Source organism: Mustela nivalis (genome assembly GCF_964662115.1).
Source record: "Mustela nivalis genome assembly, chromosome: 1".
Classification (NCBI taxonomy): Eukaryota; Metazoa; Chordata; class Mammalia; order Carnivora; family Mustelidae; genus Mustela; species Mustela nivalis.
Genome location: NC_139020.1, coordinates 211312305 through 211332135, shown reverse-complemented (window position 1 = coordinate 211332135; position 19831 = coordinate 211312305). Strand labels below are relative to the sequence as shown.

Here is a 19831-nt window from a genome sequence, read left to right as displayed (position 1 = left end):
AGGCAAGAGAGGAGCTGGCATCAGAGGACACAGCCTGGGAACGTGGTTAAGAGCACACACAGAGGGGGACACGCTGGCGCTCACCCACCTGGTGAGACTTTGGTGACGCATTTTCCCAAACTCCGTGAATCCCCGTCCACACTGCAGGCCATCAACCGCGCTATGCAGAAGCCCCAGGAGGAGTACAGTATCGGTGTGCTCGACATCTATGGCTTTGAGATCTTCCAGGTACGGCCTCTGTTCCCCAGCCCACACCAGGTGCCTCCCTGAGCCTCCTGGGGTGGCCCCGTGGCCTCAGGAGCCTCCAGCATCAGCCCACTGATGGTGACACCCTTGGCCTCCCTTGACAGAAAAACGGCTTTGAGCAGTTCTGCATCAACTTTGTCAATGAGAAGCTGCAGCAAATTTTTATCGAACTCACCCTGAAAGCTGAGCAGGTAGGCAGGGGGAGCCAGGAGCACAGGGACACTGGAGGTGGGGGCAGGACCAGGAAGTCTGCTGAGCCCCCAGGGGAACCCCCGCCCAGGCTCCCATCCTCACCTCTCTCTGCTGACCTGTCCAGGCCCCACCGGGAAATTTCCTATGGAAGCAGTTCCCTGCCTCTAAAGTTTTGACAAGGGCTAGGGCACAGCCTCCTTTGTCATTCCACCAATGATTATTTATTGAGCACCTGCTGTTTGCCAGGCACTGTTCACAGTGCTGGGGAGACTGCCATGCAAGAGAGGAATGAAAATTCCTGCTGTTTTCATCCAACCCATTCCGCAAAAACAGAGCCTGAGGCAAGGATTCAGCACAAATATCAGGAGAAGAGTGAGGAAGTGGGAGACACATTAAAAAAAAAAAAAAAATAGGGAGGTGAGCGCCTGGGTGGCTCAGACGGTTAAGCTTCCAACTCCTGAGCTCAGCTCAGGTCAGGATCTCAGCATCCTAGGATCGAGCTCCACATCGGGCATCTGTTTGGGACTCTCTCTGTCTCTCCCTCTGCCTTTCCCTCTGCAGTAGGCAGAGGGAGAAGCAGGCTCCCCACTGAGCAAGGAGCCCAATGCCAGGACTCACCCAGGACCCTGGGACCATGACCTGAGCCAAAGGCAGATGCTTAACCAACTAAGCCATCCAGGCATCCTAATAAATGAATCTTTTAAATTAAAAAATAAAAAAAAATTTAAAGGCCAGAATAGGGTGTATTGATGAGCAGGCTATGCTGCAGGCAATTGGGGCCAATCTCCGCTGAGCCCTGGGGGACACTCTAGCAGGGAACTCAGGGTTAGCCCACCCCAGAAGCAACGGAGCCAGGATATTTACGCACTGGCTCCTGTCTGTCTGTGGTCAAGGGCAGGCCGGGCGGCTGTTCCAGTCTGCCCCACTGATGATGAGGGCGATGAGATGGGGAGATATGGGGAGACACCCAGCACACCTCCCTCGCCCACCCTTGTGAAGCATGCATTCTAGAAACCCTTGCGTCCTTGCCCAGACCCCCACCCCCACCCCGGCCGCTTTGCCGCCCCCAGGAGGAGTACGTCCAAGAGGGCATCCGCTGGACCCCCATCCAGTACTTCAACAACAAAGTGGTCTGCGACCTCATTGAAAACAAGCTGGTGAGGCCCTGCCCGGCTCCGCGCGCGTGCTGCTGGGTCTGGAGCCGGGCCTGGGAGAGGACGGGGTGGGTCAGCGCCCCTTCCCCACCCGGCTCCGCGCCGGGAGCACCCAGAAACACCCCGACGGCCACCTCATCCACCCTCTCGGCCCACCGCTTGTGTTGTCCGCTCAGCGAACCTTCCCCAGCTCGGCCTGCTCAAGGACAGAGGCGTCAGTCCTGGGAGGTCCCGCACCAGGGCGGTCGTCCCCGTCTGGGGAACCGAAAGGAGCACGGGTCCTTCAGGGGCTCCTCAGCCCGCTCCGCCCCCCAGCAGGCTTCCACCACAGCCCCCCACGCCGCCAGCACCCCCACGTTTGCTCTTGCATTTGGATCTCGCCCCCTCGCTTGCCCCGCCGCCTCCACACCTTCCCAGTTCGGGGATAGGGGCGGGGTCCGGCCAGGCTGAGCCGCGGGCCCCGCTCCCCCGCCCGCAGAGCCCCCCGGGCATCATGAGCGTCCTGGACGACGTGTGCGCCACCATGCATGCCACCGGCGGCGGCGCCGACCAGACCCTGCTGCAGAAGCTGCAGGCGGCCGTGGGCACCCACGAGCACTTCAACAGCTGGAGCTCGGGCTTCGTCATCCACCACTACGCGGGCAAGGTGCGCCCGTGCCCCGCCCCGCGCGCCTCCCATCCGGGCGCGGCCTCCCAACCTCCCGCAGCCAGAGCCGCAGGACGCCACGGCCCCTCGCCCCAGCCCTCCCACCGACCCCCAGGAACTGGCCTGCCGCCCCCTCACCATGGTCCTTCAGCTGGGGCTGCAGAAACCCCCACGGCCGCCCCCACCGAGGTCACAGCTCTCCCGAATAAAGGACAGCTCCGCCTAAAAGGACAGAAACTCCCTCCCATGACCCCACATTGGGCAGCAGACCCCCACACCCCGATCTGAGCTGCAAACCCCACTCACCCCCTGACTCAGGACACGGCCTTCTAACCCAGACTCAAAGACCCCAGGCCCAAGCTGTGAGCCACCGCCCTCCAAAATGGGCCGGAGCCCCCTGCAGACTCCCACCAGAGACTGTAGAAGTCCGCTGGCCTCTGACCCTGGCCACCGTCCTCCTCCCCCACTGACAGGACTGTAGACTCTCCCACTGACCTCAAGTGGCAGCACACATCCTCAGGGATCTCCTGGCCCCCAAACTGGGCTAGAGCTCCTGGGTTGCTTCAGCCGAGGAATAGCAGCTCCCAGGACTACGGAGAGCCCCCACCTTCGATGCAGACCCAGCCCACAAGCCTGATGGAAGACCCCCGTGCATCCCAGCCAGTGCTGGAACCTTCTGACACCAACCCCCACCCCTCGACTGACCACAACATACTCAATCTGACCTTCTGAGCTCTGATTAAACAGCAGACCCCTCAAGGACCCAGTATCCAGGCTGCAGCCCCAGCCCTCCAACCCGCACTTGAACATCAGACCTCCATGGACCCCAAGCCGATGATGCAGTAGCCCCCTGACCCCCCTTTTTTAAAGATTTTATTTATTGATTTGACAGATCACAAGTAGGCAGAGAGGCAGGCCTGGGGGTGGAGAAGCAGGCTGCCTGCTGAGCAGAGAGCCCCATGCAGGGCTCCATCCCAGGATCCTGAGATCATGACCTGAGCCAAAGGCAGAGGCTTAACCCACTGAGCCACCCAGGCGCCCCTAAGCCCCCCGCCCCTTATTAGGAACCATAGGTACCACCCCCATTCGGTCAGCTCAGGGCAGGCCCTCGCGGGACCCCTGGCCACCTGGGATGTAAGCAGCACCCCAGGCTTCAGCCTCTCATTCCTCCCAACACTGTCTCCCTCCAGGTCTCCTATGATGTTAACGGTTTCTGTGAGCGGAACCGGGACGTTCTCTTCTCTGACCTCATAGAGCTGATGCAGACCAGTGAGCAGTGAGTGGCCTCTGGGCACAAAGCTGGGGCAGTGGGGCGGAGCGGGGGGAGGCCAGGACCCACTCCATCTTCCCGGGAGCTACCATCATGCTTTGTGTGGGTGTCTGTCTGCAGGGACAGTGTTTCTAGTGACAGGTTCTGATTCAACAGCAGCCTGACTGAGGTCCACAGGAAGAAGTAAGGAGAACCCTAGGGGCAGTTCCTTATGGCCCGTCCAGGCCTCCCCTGTGCAAGCCCAGCTGATGCGGGGTGTAGACAGTGTCCTCTGGTGCATCGTGAGAACACACCGCACCTGGCCTTCTTCCTATATTGACCCATCTGGACCCATCTCCCTGACCACAGCTGTACACCGGGTTCCACTTTTTGCCTTTTTAACCTCCAAATGTAATTCAAGCTCTGCCATGTGCTGGGCACCATTTCCTGGGACCGGTGGGGATGGAGACTGAACAGGTCAGAGAACACAGGGGCCCTCAATGAGTGGACAGCCAAGTGGGGAGCAGGCATGGAACCAGGAAAAAGGGCAGATAGTAATACGGCATCACACGAAAGGCATAAGACCGCGGTCGGTAAAAGGCTGGAATCTGACTCCTGGGCCAAGAACAGGAGTGTCCTCTGAGCTGGGTACAAATGCCCTCGGCCCTGGACCTGGGACATCAGGGTCTGCCCTGGAAGGAGCATCGCCGGCGCCTCCTCCAGACCCCGGGGCACATCTGAGTTTGAGATTCTGCGGTCTAGAGCACGCGGTCTGTTACATTCCACATCCATGTAGAATCCAAGCTATGCACATCACGCCTTGAAAACCGCCTTCTTCGGGTACAACTTGCGTGCCTTGAAACACACCCAACTTCAGAAGTCATTTTTTTTTTGAAATGTATAGAGCTGTGCAACCATGACCACTACCCAACTGGGACTATTTGCCTCACACCCAAAAGAGGCCTCATGCCAAGTTGCAGCCGATCCCTATTCCCATTACATGTGTAATTTTATATTTTCTTTTTTGAATATTTTATTTATTTATCAGAGAGAGAGAGAGAGCACAAGCAGGGGGAGCAGCAGGCAGGGGAGAAGCAGACTCCCCGCTGAGCAGGGAACCCGATGTGGGACTTGATCCCATCACCTGGGAATCATGACCTGAGCCAAAGGCAGACACTCAACCAACTGAGCCACCCAGGTGTCCCAGCATGTAATTTTAAATTTTCTAATAAGCACAGTTAAAAACGTAAAAAGCAGGTAACTCTTCATCTTGGGTTCGTGAGTTTGAGCCCCACCTTGCGGGGGCGGGTAGAGATAGCTTAAATAAATAAACTTTAAAAAAAAGTAAAAAGGTGAATAGGTGACATTAAAAAGTGTTTTCTTACACCCAATAAACCCGAAATATCATTTCGGGTATCATATAAAAATTACATCATATAAAAATTACAAACGAACGAATGAATTATGAAGGAATGAACCACATACTCTTGCCCCATGCTGTGGTAGTCTTTGAAACCTGGTATGCATTTTAACACTCCCAGCGCACCATGATTTGGACAGGCCAAGTCTCAAGGGCCTCGATAACCCAGTAGGACCAGGGGCCACCATATTGGAAAGCACAGAGCCATGGTTCTCAGAGTAGGGTTCCTGGACCAGCGGCGGCAGTATCACCTGGGAACCTGTTAGAGATGACTGAGCCCCAGCCCAGACGTGTGAATGAGAAACTCAAGAGGAACTGGGTAGGGGCCCAGCCATCCCTGTTCTCGCAAGCTCTCCTGGTGGTTGCGGCAGTCAGGGAAGACCCCATTCAGCCGATGAGGGAGGGAATAGTGAATCGAGAAAGCGTGTGGAAGCAATCCCCTGGTGACGGACAGTTAGACTGAGCCCCTCTAGGACTACCGCGGGCAGCGAGCCCCCTCGTCTGTATCTCTGCCCACACGTGCGAGCCTGTGCGTGTGGGATCGTTCCTACACGGGGACCTGCCCCTGTAGCCCGAGATGCTGAGACGCTGCAGCACGCGAGACATGTTCCTACTGAGCCGAACTGTGTTCTATTTCACGTGCTCCCCAAGTCATGCCGGGCCGGAGAGGCAGGAGGAACGGTGCAAATAGGTCCAGGAACCAGAAGGACAAAAGCGTCTCTCCGGTTCTCACCATCACACCCCCACATTCAGGGAGAACTGTGCTCCCCTGGGAGAGGGCACCCGAGGTTCAGCTGCACCTCGGACTCCTCCTGTCTCCCCCCTCCTCCCCCTGCCCAGGGCCTTCCTCCGGATGCTCTTTCCTGAGAAGCTGGATGTGGACAAGAAGGGCCGCCCCAGCACGGCTGGCTCCAAGATCAAGGTGGGCCTGGGGAGAAGAGGAGGAGCTGGGGCTGGGGGGGCCCCCCTGGGGACTGTTCTCTACCCGTTCTGCCGTCTGTCTCTCATGCATCCTGGCCCCCCGCCCCCGGCACCCTCTGTGCAGCAGGATTTTCTTCCAACTCTGGGGTTAGTAGGGGGCTGGACCGGTTTCCTTGGCGTCCCCCCAACTCTCTAAATCCAAAAGTGAACCATCATCTTAATAATGTTTTGGTCTTTTGGTTCTTTGCCACTTTAATTTGAATTGTGGTCAAAGTTACAGAAAATGTACCATTCAACCATCTCAACCATCGCTAAGTGCACAGCCCGGCGGCATGAAGCACACCACCCCACCCTCCATCTCCAGAACTTTCCAGCTCCCCAAACTGTCTCCAGAACTTTCTCCAGAACTTTCCATCTATCCACACTGAGACTCTGTCCCCATGAAGAACGGACTCCCCACCCCCTGCCCCAGCCCTGGCTCCCACCCTCTCCCCTCTGTCTCTGTGGACAGGAACTCCTCTGGGGACCTCCTGGGAGTGGGATCTTGCGGGATGTGTCCTTCTGTGGCTGGCTTACCCCACTCAGTAAAATGTCCGCAAAGTTTGTCCATGTTGAAGCAGGTATCAGGACGTCCTTCCTTTCGAAGGCTGAAATCTTGCAGTTTTGAATGGACCTCATCTGTCCCATCCATTCCTCCACGGGTGGACACTCGGGTTGTTTTCACCTTTTCCCTATGGTGAATAATGTTGCTGTCAACTGGGTGTCCCATTCTAAAAATCTCTTCATAACCCTGCACTGGGCACTCACCAGTGCAGGCAGCCAACGTGGGACACTTTACAGACAAGGGACTAGCCGCACCCGAGGCTTGGGGAGACCAAGGCTCAGAGCCGCAGTCACTGGCCCGGATCACACAGCAGAGCCACAGTCCACACCAAGGTCTCTCGGGCCACCCTCTCCAGTCTCCCGACCTGGAACAATGTCCTTTCTAGTCTCTTCCAGGGGACTAAAATGCACAACTAAAAGGCACACACACACACATGATTCACATGATTCGCTACTTCCAAAGAAGTAGTCCCCCCAGAGGACAGGCAGGAATGTTCAATGCAACATGCTCTCCTGAGAGCTCTGCTACTCCATCAACAAACAAAACGTTTGCTGAGCACTTGCTAGGCGCCAGATTAAGTGGTGGGTGCTGCAGACAGGAGAGCTCCTGGTCTCCTGCCGAGGATCAGGCAGACCCACAATATCGAGTCCCCATGGTGTGCACTAATGGAAGAATGCCCAGACCGGGGGCGCCGGGCCCCGTGGCTCCCTGGGAGCCAACCCGATGTGCCTCTGTCTCCTGGGCCTGTGTTCGGGGTGGGCGGAGAGAGTGTCCAAGGGTCCCATCTGTGCACCCATCCCCTCCTTCTCCTCCACCTCAGAAACAAGCCAATGACCTGGTGGGCACGCTGAAGAGATGCACCCCCCACTACATCCGCTGCATCAAGCCCAACGAGACCAAGAAGCCCCGTGACTGGGAGGAGGGCAGGTGAGCACCAGGGGCGCCAGTGCACCCAGCCTGTCCCCCCAGACCGACCCGCCTCCCAGAGCCCGCCCAGAGTCACGGGACCCATTCCAAGCCTGAGCGAGGCTGACCCCTAGGACCAGCGCAAATCTCCTCAGGGGGCCTGGGGTTCTACCTGTCACCGACCAAGACCCCTGGACTCCCGGGATGAGCAGAACTGAGGGTAGAGTGACGCAGGGACTAACATAGTCCCCTCTGTCCCCAAACCCTAGGACACACCCCTAGAATTAATCCTGGAACTGACCACAGAACTCACACGGACCCCTCCCCCTAGAAGGAAGGGTTGGGCCCCCACCCCACCAAACTGACTCCTGGACCACTGAAGTCACCCCCTCCCCCACCCAAACTGTCCCCAGCACGAATCCAGACCCCCTGGCCTCACAGCTGTCTTTCCCCGCCCAGCTCGGCAGCAGCCCCCTCCCCCTACCCCCGGTCCAGACCAGGGAGTACAGACAGGAGACTCACACTGCCTCCCCCTCAGGGTCAAGCACCAGGTGGAGTACCTAGGCCTAAAGGAGAACATCAGAGTGCGCCGGGCTGGCTTCGCCTACCGCCGCCAGTTCTCCAAGTTCCTGCAGAGGTGAGGCTCCCCCGCCTGCCCCCGGCCCCCACCGCCAGTCCGCAGAGGAACCGCCAGCACGGACATGCACCCCAAACCCTCCCACACCCTCTGCCTCCAGGTACGCCATCCTGACCCCTGAGACGTGGCCCCAGTGGCGCGGGGATGAACGTCAGGGGGTCCAGCACCTGCTCCGGGCGGTCAACATGGAGCCAGACCAGTACCAGATGGGGAGCACCAAGGTCTTTGTCAAGAACCCCGAGTCGGTGAGTGTGAGAGACACCTGCATCCCCGCACGGGCGCGGGTCCGGCTCTTCAGGCCCCTTGACGCCTCGGGCCTGTTGCCTTACCCCCTTGGAGCCTCTGTTTCTCCATCTCGAAAGTGGGGAGAGTAGTAGCCCCCTGCAGGATGGGGGTGAGGCTCAGACAACACAGGACGTCCGCGAGGCAGTGTGTGGCAGGTAGCGAGTGCTCAGAAAAACCTGAGTTAGCCGGACAGGCACAGGGGCCAGGACGCCGATGGGGAAACACGTAACACACAAGCGGCAAGAACTCACAGCTTCTCCAGAACGTCACTTGTCTCTTCTTTCGGCTTTCTTCCTTTTTTTCCCTAATGTCCTGTGCTTTCTCCTCTCCTATGTTTTCTTCCCTCCTTCCTCCCTTCGTGAGCACACTGAGTCCCTGGGTCTGAGACTCTTGTCAAAGCGGTGGTTGGCTGATCCCAAGACCTGCCCCAGGCCCTCAGCGACCGCAGACAAACCTGACTCCGCATTCTCCACGCACAAACCATCCCTCCTGCACCGCACCGGCTCTAAGCCTTTTAGCAAAAGTCTGGGTAGGCCACGAACGCCAAGCTGCGTCTGCTTGCAGGAAGAAAACGAAGTCACAATGACACATCTGTTCTGGGGACCTACTGTAAGCATGGTGACTGTCGCTGACAGTGCTGTGTAACAGACCGGGAACTTGCTCCGAGCAGATCTCCCCCGTTCTCACATCACAAAAAAAGAAATGGTAACGGTCCAAGCTAGCTAGCCTAGGAGGCCATCATTCTACAACAGATACATGTATCAAATCAAGGCCTGCGCACCTTAAATTTACACAATGTTGTATGTCAGTTATATCTCAATAAACCTGGGGTGAGGAGTCTTTTAAACAACAACAATGACAAGGAGAACAAAAATCAGGGCCAAAGCGGAGGTGGGGCGCCCGGCTGGCTGTCCGTGGAGCGTGCAACTCTTGGTCTCAGGGTTGGACGTTTAAGCCCCCACGTTAGGTGTAGAGATTACTTAAAAATAAAATCTTAAAAAATAAATAAATAAAAAGGCAGGACAAGGAATCCCCTTGGGTGGCCTGCCTGGCCACCTGCTTCTATACGAGCACTGGAGAGTAAACTGGGAGCTGGCCGTCTGGATGAGATGTGCTAGCTCACCACACTCCCATGCAAATCTTGTGTCCCCCAGCCTGGGCCAAGCTGGAGCCCTGGGGAAAGGGCTGCCGCCTGCCCAGGGCTGGCTAGGTGCCTCATCACCTGCACGGTCCGAGCGCCTGCCCTACCAGCCCCTCAGGGACTTGAAAGTAACTGGATTGTCTAGATGATTCCCTTGACCTTACTGTAACTTACAAGTGAGTGTTCCCTCATCAAACCAGACACATCACACAGGGGAGAGGAGACTCTGGAGATGTCACTGCTACAAAAATTGCTGGGGCTACTGGTTGGTTCCATTAGTAGACCATGGGACTCTTGGTCTCAGGGTCATGCGTTCAAACCTCACGATGGGTATAGAGGAAAGAAAGGAAAGAGAAACCGAGGAAAGAAGGAGAAAGAGAAAGAGAGAGGAGGGAGGGGGAAAGGTGGGAGGGAGGGGAAGAAAGGAATGAGAGAGAGAGGAAAAAGGAAGGGAAGGAAGGAAGAGAAAGAAGAAAATTGTCTTGGGTGCTCAGGCTCTTCTTGGTCCCCCAAACTGGTCTGTACCTACCTCTAGACCTTCTCCCTATAGATGCATTTGCTCCAAGAAATAAGAACAGTCTTTGGGACACGTGGGGGGTGCAGTCAGTTCAGCACCCGAATCTTGGTTTTGGCTCAGGTCATGATCTCAGGGTCGTGAGATGGAGCCCGGTGTCGGGCTCTGAGCTCAGCCCGGTGTCCACGGAAGACTCTCTCTTCCTCTCCCCTCGGCCCCTCCCCCCATCGCTCGCATTCTCTCTCAAATAGACCTTTTTTAAATTTTTTAAAATTGACCCTGAAAAAAGCAAATAGACAAAGCTAGCACTGGCTAAGACTATATAAGGTAAAATCAAACTCTGATCCAAAAACGCAGTCTGCACACTTTGAGGTGAGGAAGATGAACTGGCTGGAAATAATGACCTTTGCAAAGGGAAAAACTTGGTAGAAACATTTTGTAAGGAAAAAAGAAAGGCTGAAAATTTGCACGGGACAAAACTGATCCCAATGAGAATCATTTTAGTAAAATGAAAACAGAATTAACATACATGGGAACAGTTTTATGACTGTTTATAACTGGGCTGCATCAAAATTGATCAAATCAACTTACCCTAATGGAGTTGGGGACTTTCTCAACCACCAATGCACTTACCCAGGATGATTCTGACTTGGAATCTGAGTCTTGTAAACATGGACTCAAAATATCCTTGATGTTTTGCACACGTGCTGGCCTTTACTGCCCATCACACCGGGCGTGTTCATTTCCGGTGGCTACTGTAACAAGTGCCACCAACTGGATAGCTGAAGTCAACAGAAATTAATGTCCTCATGTTTCTGAAGGCTAGAAATCCAAAATCAAGGTGTCAACAGGGCCGTGCTCCCGCTGAAGTCTCCAGGAAAGATCTTTGACTGTCCCTAACATCTGGTGGTCGCCCACTGTCCTTGCCATTCCTGATCACCCTGGTCTCTGCCTCTGTCATCACATGGCCTCTTCCTCTGTGTCTGGGTCCAAATGTCCCTCTTGGAAGGACAGCAGTCATACTGGACTGAGGGCCCACCCTACTCCAGTATGACCTCATTTTAACTTGATTACATCTGCAAAGACCCTCTTTCCAGTCAAGGTCACATTCACAGCTTCCCAGTGGACATGAATTTGGGGGTGGAGAGAAACACTCTTCAAGCCAGTACACTAAGATAACCTCAGATCTGGGGCCCATCTCACACACCTTAACCACACGCAACTCTGCCCTCAGCACATGAAGGAGATGAATTTTATTTTTAAAAAGATTTTATTTATATGAGAGAGAGGGAGAGAGAGTACGAGCCCGGAGAGAGGCAGAGAGAAGCAGACTCCCTGCTGAGCTAGGACCCTGACTCAGGGCTCAATCCCCAGACCCTGGGATCATGACCAGAGCCAAAGGCAGACACTTAACTGACTGAGCCACCCAGGTGCCCTGAAGGAGATGAATTTTTTTTTTTTAAGATTTTGTTTATATATTTGAGAGAGAGTGCAGAAGCGGGGGAAGGGCAGAGCGAGAGGGACAAGCAGACTCCCCACTGATCAGGGAGCCCAATGTGGGGCTTGATACCAGGACCCCAGGTTCATGACCTGAGCCAAAGTCAGTCATTTAATCGACCGAGCCACCCAGATGCCCCAAAAGGTGATGAATTTTAAACTCTGTAGACAGGAAGATTCCTTTCCCAAATTGTAAATGATTACCCTTCCTGAGCAGAATTAACAAGGTTGCAGGACACTCATCCCATCTGCCCTCAACAGCTAAGGCAGAGAGGACTCCTGGTTGACCCCCACTTCTGCAAGTTCTTTATTCATACTTGGCGTTCTCTCGGCAAAGTGCAGAATGTACTTATGTGTCCTCCAGACACTCTATATGAGGCATTACTTGGGCATAACTTGCACACAGACACACTGACCCAGAGAATATCGGTCTAAGAAACAAAGGGAATATGGAAACTCCACTTGATTCCCTGCAGGCTGCGACGCTTTAATCTTGGTGGGGTTAGGATTCCTTCCTGGTGAAAAGATCCCCACCTTTCGTGAACACTTCTAAACACCCACAGCTTTAAATGTTCTCAAAGATAAATAAAGATTAATTTATTTTAGAGAGAGAATGGGCAGGGGAAGGGGCAGAAGGAGAGGAAGAGAGAGCGAGCATGAGTGGGGGGAGGGACAGAAGGAGAGGGAGAGAGGGAGAGAAAAAGAGAAGCGACTCCCTGTTGAGGACAGACCCACCCCCCCATGGGGGCTCAGTCTCACAACTCTGAGATCATGACCTGAGCCCAAAATCAAAAGTTGGACGCTCAACCAAGCCACCCAGGTGCACCTCCAAACGTACTTTTTTTTTTTTTTTTTTTGACAGAGAGAGATCACAAGTAGACAGAGAGGCAGGCAGAGAGAGAGAGGAGGAAGCAGGCTCCCCGCTGAGCAGAGAGCCCGAAGTGGGGCTCGATCCCAGGACCCTGAGATCATGACCTGAGCCGAAGGCAGCGGCTTAACCCACTGAGCCACCCAGGCGCCCCAAACGTACTTTTTAAAGTGCATTTGAACCAAGTATCTACAGAATTACTTTAGTCCTCGCAGGGAACCCTGGGGTTTCTGGGAAACATCAACCATCTTGGTGTCAGCGAAGCAGACAGCCAGGCTTTTAGCAGTGATGTGATATTTGTGTATTTAACAAATCCCTCTGGGTGAAGTGCTAATTATTTTCCTAAAGACTCATTTTATTTACAGTATTTCCCATTCCGATATATCCCTGATTGACAATGCTGTCCCTTTTATCACTAAATTGGTTTGAATTATAACATTCCCCAGTCATCTGTCCCATTTCACTAGGTTGTACTTTTTTTTTTTTTTCTTAAAGATTTTATTTACTTATTTGACAGACAGAGATCACAAGTAGGCAGAGAGGCAGGCAGAGACAGACAGAGGAGGAAGCAGGCTCCCCACTGAGCAGAGAGCCTGATGCGGGGCTCCATCCCAGGCCCCTGAGATCATGACCTGAGCCAAAGGCAAAGGCTTTAACCCACTGAGCCACCAAGGCGCCCCTCCACTAGGTTGTTCTATTCCGCAGTCAGCACCCCATTGTTTTTATTACTATAGACTTACAAGTTTTCATATCCAGTAGGCACCTTTCCTTGATATGTTCATGGTTTATTCTAAGTGAAGGGACATCCTTCATGGCATTTCAACTCTGACTTGCTCTAATAGAGTTTATACCCTAAGACCCTCTGGACTCAAAAGTCTGCTCTCTGCAAAAGCTTCTTTTCCAGGGCCACCAGGTATGGCTGTGCAGGTTGTGCACTATACAACTACCTGGTCTCCAGGTACATCACAGTTCTATGTGCCAGATTTTCATATTTACAGTATTTTGTTGGGTTCTAAGATGCACATTGGTTCACGTTTCTAACGTCTCTGAAATCGGGGTGCACCTCACATGGATGGCATGCCATAACTTGATTAGCAGTGTGAGAAACAGTGATATTACACCACTTCAGGCAAGACATAGCTAGGAAGAGGCAGAGCTGGGATTTGAACCCTGCAAGACCGGCCCACAATGCGGGGGCTTGTGCTCCATATTGGGAGGAAACCCTGGGTTGAGTCATTGGGAGGAAAAAAAGTATTTGCCATAGTGTGTGAGCATGTGTGCAGGTGCTGGTAAGCAAAAGCAAGTGGGCGGCGTGGGGCTAGAGAAAGACCCACCGCCCTTCCCTCTCGCCCAGCTCTTCCTTCTGGAGGAGATGCGAGAGCGCAAGTTCGATGGCTTTGCCCGCACCATCCAGAAGGCCTGGAGGCGCCATGTGGCAGTCCGGAAGTACGAGGAGATGCGGGAGGAAGGTGAGAGGTGGGAGGCTCAGGGTGGGGACAGGTGGACTTGGAGGAGCCGGGCCACAACCTCTGCCCCCGACCCGGTGTTCCCACAGCTTCCAACATCCTGCTGAACAAGAAGGAGCGGAGACGGAACAGCATTAATCGGAACTTCGTCGGGGACTACCTGGGGCTTGAGGAGCGGCCGGAGCTGCGTCAGTTCCTGGCCAAGAGGGAACGCGTGGACTTCGCCGACTCGGTCACCAAGTATGACCGCCGCTTCAAGGTGAGGCTCTAACAGGTGGGTGCGTCTGGGATCCTGGCCCCAGCCTGGCACCCGCACCAGAGGCGCCCCCTCAGCTGGCCCAGACACACCTGTCCACTGGTATATATTCACCTAGCCTAGATACACCGACCCCATCACAGATACACCCTCAGCTGGGCCAGACACCTGTGCACGCAACTAGGGTAGATACGTCTATTAAGCAGGCCCTCATGGAGCCGAGACACACCTGTCCATCGCATACACCGTCACCTGGCCAGACACAGCTGTCTGCAATTATACACTTCCCTCGCCCGGAAGCCCTGACCGTGGGGCCATCCCCATTCGCCCTGGACGCACCTGTCCATTAGGTATACGCTCAGCCAGTCTAGATAGGTATGTCAATTAGATGTATCTTCATCTGACCCAGATACACCTGTGCCCAGGTACACTCTCCTCTGGCCTGGGCATCCATGCCCAGCAGCTATGCATCCGCCTCTCCTGTATGTTCCCTGGCCCGGGAATCCCTCCCTAGCCAATAGACCCATACTTAACCTATCTCTCATATAATGCAACTCCTCATATACCTTCACGGGGAGGGAAACACTCAGCTGACCTGTCCTTCCCCTGCCTGGGGTTGATCCCCTGGAGCCAGGTGGCCTGTGCCCGGAGCTCTGGCCACCTGCTCTGCTCCTGCATCCTCGCAGCCCATCAAAAGGGACTTGATCCTGACGCCCAAGTGTGTGTATATAATCGGACGGGAGAAGGTGAAGAAGGGACCAGAGAAGGGCCAGGTGCGTGAGGTCCTGAAGAAGAAGCTGGACATCCAGGCCCTCCGGGGAGTTTCCCTCAGGTGAGGCCAGGTCCTCGCCCCCACCCCCAGTCGCCCTCCTCTGCCCTCACACTTCTCACCCCGTCGGTCCCCCCGACCATCTAACCTACCGCTATGCCCGTAACCCTCTCTTGGCCCTACCTGCCACCTTCCCCTGCCCCCACACTCATCCTCATGTGCCAAGGGCACCTGTCCCCTCACCTGACGCTTCTCTGGAACCCCCTTCCCCAGCTCCTCGCCGCCACCCCTCGCCTTTCCCCCGCCTGCGTCAGCCCTCACCTCCCTTCACCCGACCGTCCCCGTCGCCCCTCACACGTCAGTCCTGCCCCCCTCACCTGCCTTCCCGCCCACCCCTCCCCCAGCACGAGGCAGGACGACTTCTTCATCCTCCAAGAAGACGCCGCCGACAGCTTCCTGGAGACCGTCTTCAAGACCGAGTTCGTCAGCCTCCTGAGCAAGCGCTTCGAGGAGGCGGCGCGGAGGGCGCTGCCCCTCACCTTCAGCGACACGTACGCCCCCGCCCCGGGCCCCGGGCTGGGCTGGGCACAGCGCCCCCTCTCCCGCCCCGCGGCCCCGGCCAGCTTGGGGAGTGGGCGTCCCCGCAGCTTCCTCCTCTCCCCACAGACTACAGTTCCGGGTGAAGAAGGAGGGCTGGGGCGGAGGTGGCACCCGCAGTGTCACTTTCTCCCGTGGCTCCGGCGACTTGGCGATACTCAAGGCTAGCGGCCGGACCCTCACAGTCAGCGTGGGCGACGGGTTGCCCAAAAGCTCCAGTGAGTCTGCGCAGAGCTGGGGGCGGAGCCAAAGAGGCGGAGCCTGAGGAGGCGGGGCCAGCGAGGGGGCTAAGGCTGTGGGGGCGGAGCCACTGAGGTCTGCCGGGAGCGGGTGAGGGGCCGGGAGGGGTGGGTAGAGAAAGACGCAGCTACAGAGAGGGCAGGGTCGGCAAGGTAAGCAATGAATGGGAGAGAAACGTTGAGGGGGCGTGGCCATACTAATAACCCCTCCCAACAGTGGGCGGGCCTAGAGATCCGGGCCAAAGAGAGGTGGGTCTTGGGGGGCTGAGCCACTTATTTATTGGGCAGAGTCCTCTCAGTAACTGCGGGGCGGGGTCGATGGGACAGCCAGGGAACCGGCGGGAGGGGAGTCTGGGGCGGAGCCACAGAGTGGACTGGACTTGTGGGCGGGGCCAAGAGCCTGCTGTGGTCTGGTCCTCACTCAAATTCCCAAATCCTTTCCCCTTTCAGAGCCTACACGGAAGGGAATGGCCCAGGGAAGACCTCGAAGGTCAGCGCAGGCCCCTACCCGGGCAGCACCGGGGCCTCCCAGAGGTGAGGCGACGTGTCTTCCCTTGCCTCTTGTGTGCTCCAAGACCCAAGCCACGCCAGCTGTCCACAGACAGAGCGGACCACTCTGTTCTCTGCCTAGAACTCCCCACAGCTCCCCCTCTTCCACAGAGTACAGACTAAGCTTAGTCGGATCTAGAGCCCTTCAGAAGCCAAACCCAGCTAACCACCAGCCTTTCTCTCCTCTCATCGTATACTCCTGTCTCTCGAGCTACATCTTACTCTGTCGGTTTAACAAATTTGTTCTTATCTCCAAGCCTTTGCTTGGGCTGTTTACTCCTCTGGTGTCGCACGTTTTCACTTAGCTTGAGCTTCCACTGATCCTCTAAGACCCACCCACAAAAGCCCACCTACAGAAGAGGATGGGGGAAATCTTACCCCTGCAGAGCCTCCCTCTGGACCAGTTCTTACCATGCTGCGTTAAGCATGTGACTGGTTGCCTCCTCCCTCAGCCTGGGATCTTGGGCGCTAAGTCCTCCCCAAATGCTACCTTCACCCTGATAAATGCTCCCACTCTTCCTCCTGCAACAGGCCTGGGCCACAATGGGGTGCCTCCTGCTGCCAGAAGTAGGCCCCTGCCCGTGGAGATCACATCTGGAAGGAGCTCCCAGCAGCCCTTCCGGGGCCCTCCATCCTCAGCCCTGAGGGCCAGTAGACGCCCCCGGGCACGGCCCCCCTCGGAACACAACACAGAATTCCTTAACGTGCCTGACCAGGGTGTGGCAGGGTAAGTGAGTTAAGAGGAGAGCCCCAGGAGGTGGGGGGGGGGCAGGGGAGTGTCTGGGCTGTGATGACGCCTCCCTGTGCCCACAGCATGCAGAGAAAGCGCAGCGTGGGGCAGCGACCTGAGCCAGGCGTTGGCCGACCCAAGCCCCAACCTCGGATGCATGGCCCGCGGTGCCGGGCACTGTATCAGTACGTGGGCCAAGATGTGGACGAGCTGAGCTTCAACGTGAACGAGGTTATCGAGATCCTCATGGAAGGTGTGTGTGTCCCAGGCCACAGAGGGGAGGAGTCAGAACCCTGACTCAGCCAGGCAACACCCCATTCCTGCACACCCTTCCCAAGGAGAACAGAAACAACCAGCGCCCACTAAAGATGTGCTCTTCCAAGCCGGTGACTGCATAGGCTAGAAGGCCTTGGGTCTGAAGTTTCCCTCCTAAGACACTGGGGGCCTGGCCTCCCAGCAGCATGGCCAGTCCCTGGGGCTTCATTTTTCTCTCCTGTCGAGCACATTGCTAATCGCAGAAGCTACCTCCCCCCTTGACTGGCTGGGCGAGGCCCCCTTCCTACCTTAGTCCACTGGGCTGCCCCCCACCCAGAGGGGCTTGGGACTCAGCAGCATCCTCTGTGGGTAAATGGGGAGCCCCAAAGGGGTCACTCACTGGTCCATCATGGCGAGTGAGGGCAGGCACCTGTAGAAAGAGATGAGGGACGAGCACAAGAGAATGGCCTAGAACATGACAGAGTGTGAGGCGGCAGCAGGAAAAACCACTTGTCCGTCCGTCCCTCCCCCCTTCCCATGTGTTGCCCGTTCTCTTTTCAACGTCTGCCTTCTGCCACACCAGTGGCGATGACGAAAACAGGCAGGGAGCCAGCATGAAGGCTTTCTCCTAGGTGGGCTGGACACCACCTCACGCCCCTTTCTCACCCACAGATGCCTCAGGCTGGTGGAAGGGCCGGCTGCACGGCCAGGAGGGCCTCTTCCCAGGAAACTACGTGGAGAAGATCTGAGAGGGGGCCCAGATTCTGCCTCCTGCCTGCCCGCCTTTCTGCCGGGGAACCAGGCCCCTCCGGCCAGGGCCTCACTTTCCTTGGCTGCATTAGCCAGAAGGTCCTGCCCAGTGGCCTCCAGCCCAGCCCAGCCTAACTCAGGCCCTGGGTCTGGGGGTCACCACCGCAGCCCCCCCAGGGCCCCGGCCTCCCCCATGTCACACACGTTGCCTCCTGTGTCAAACAGGGCTAACAGCATGAATCTACCTCCCAGCTGCCTTGTGAGTATAAATGAGTAACGTCCTGTTGGCAAAGTGCCAAGCACAGTTGGGGACACCTTGACAAGCAAGACTCCCCTTCTTCTGTCATCACTAAGGCAATAAACATTTGCCAGGTGAAAGTGTGAATTAATTTGCCAGGCGCTAACCAGAACTACCTTCTCACAAGGCTGAGGGAGAAGCTGCAAATACTCCAAAACTGGGAGCCGGGAGAAGTTTTGTCACTTGCCTGAGATCCCTCAGAGCCAAGGCTTGAACTCGTGTATACCCCCAACCCCATCTCTCCCAAAGGCGAAGTTTGTCCCACCTGCCCGCTCTGGGCCTTTTGCATCCCGGCCTTCCTGTAGAAAATAGCCTGGGGGGGGTCCTGTCAGCTTTGAATCAGCAGGCTCCCAAGCCATCCAGGGCCTGATTGGACCCTGAGGAAGGAGGAAGGTCCCACATGGCCCATCACCATCCAGTCTGGGCCAACCCTGGCCCCTGCACCTGCCCCCACCCCACCCCACCCCACCCCTGCCCCGTGTCTGTGCCTTCTTAGCCCTCCCTCACCTGGGGTCAGGACCGGTTCTGATATGCAAGGGCCCTGGCTTTCTGCACCTATTGCCATGGATTTAGGGGGTCAGCCTCACTACTGGTCTCCCCAGATGCTTCCAAGCCAATGATGGGAGTCTGAGCCTTTGGGGATCCTGCCATGGGCGGAGCCTAAGCATCCCGACTTTCCAAACGGACACCCACTCTGGGCTCAACTCTCAAGGAGCAGTCAGTCTGGGAGAGATGGAGCCAAGCCAGTGGGGTCAGGACTGGGTCAGAGAAGGGACAGAGGCTGGGGCAGGGGAAGAGGATGCAGAGAGAGAGAGTGGGCATTGCTGGAGGAGGCAAGAAGGAAGAGTTTGGGGTCTGCAGATCTTGATGGCAAATGCCACATACGACGATCCAGGCTGTGACAGAGAACTCAGGCAGAGGACACCTACCCAACCAGGGGAGATGGGAGACAGGCTATCAGAGAAAGACTGGCCAGTAGCCCCTTCTGCAGGATCTGAACCCTCTCTCTTCTGTCCCTACCTTGGGAAGCTGAGTGTGGCTGAAAAAAGAAAAAGAAAAAAAATCCCAAGGTTGCCACTGGGTCTCAACAGCTCTTTTATTCACCAATCATTATACAGAAGCACTTACCCAGTCCCTGAATGCCCCTGGTTTCCTCCATCTCTGATTTTCGTCCCTCCACTGCCCCCCCCCCACCGTGTATGCCTCTCTCTGCAACACTTAGATGTTAGAACAGGCTGGGGAGAAAGGGTGGGAGCCACCAACCTCATCAGCTGGACATTCTCTGGGGCTGAAGAGGAACTGGGGCGTCCTCTTCCACCTCCCTACTCTCTCCGTGCACTCACCATGCAGTCTGCCTGCCCTGACATTTTGGGGTACAGCCCTCGGGCCCCACCGCCATGGTGGTCACCCCATTTACAGGAAGTAGGGCCTTCTGGGCCTCACATCTGGGTTACAGCATCTTCAGACTGCAAACCTCAATCACCTTGGCCCTGCCCACTCCACAGCCCCACATCCTGTTGACTTAGAGAATTTCTTAAGCCTGGCCTCTCCTCTCCCTTCCTTGGGTCCGTGTCCTTCTGAGGCCTCACCCCACCCTTCCCCAGGTTGCACCAACCTCTCTCCACACACAAACACACCTCCA

The 19831-nt window shown here is 56.1% G+C and overlaps 1 protein-coding gene and 1 long non-coding RNA gene across 5 annotated transcripts in view; one reads left to right on the top strand and one right to left on the bottom strand.

Annotated features, from left to right (window-relative positions):
- The window catches only part of MYO1F (myosin IF), a 31807-nt gene extending 13538 nt beyond the window's left edge, over nt 1–18269 (top strand). For all 4 annotated transcript variants that reach the window (XM_082733962.1, XM_082733964.1, XM_082733963.1 and 1 more), the window contains exons 11-28: nt 148–228; nt 351–437; nt 1509–1595; nt 2071–2238; nt 3429–3514; nt 5748–5829; nt 7253–7359; nt 7877–7975; nt 8076–8220; nt 13635–13749; nt 13836–14005; nt 14689–14834; nt 15176–15322; nt 15438–15586; nt 16058–16141; nt 16688–16883; nt 16970–17139; nt 17814–18269. In XM_082733962.1, coding sequence (XP_082590088.1) covers nt 148–228; nt 351–437; nt 1509–1595; nt 2071–2238; nt 3429–3514; nt 5748–5829; nt 7253–7359; nt 7877–7975; nt 8076–8220; nt 13635–13749; nt 13836–14005; nt 14689–14834; nt 15176–15322; nt 15438–15586; nt 16058–16141; nt 16688–16883; nt 16970–17139; nt 17814–17890 — 2196 coding nt within the window. In that variant the 3' untranslated portion in view covers nt 17891–18269. The remainder of the gene's footprint in view (nt 1–147; nt 229–350; nt 438–1508; nt 1596–2070; nt 2239–3428; nt 3515–5747; nt 5830–7252; nt 7360–7876; nt 7976–8075; nt 8221–13634; nt 13750–13835; nt 14006–14688; nt 14835–15175; nt 15323–15437; nt 15587–16057; nt 16142–16687; nt 16884–16969; nt 17140–17813) is intronic.
- Nucleotides 89–17814, bottom strand: LOC309866366. The gene is made up of 3 exons (XR_014312606.1): nt 17450–17814; nt 6405–6559; nt 89–1645 (listed from the first exon to the last, which is right to left on the bottom strand). It is a non-coding gene; the product is annotated as an uncharacterized lncRNA (long non-coding RNA).
- Nucleotides 18270–19831: the final 1562 nt, after the last annotated feature.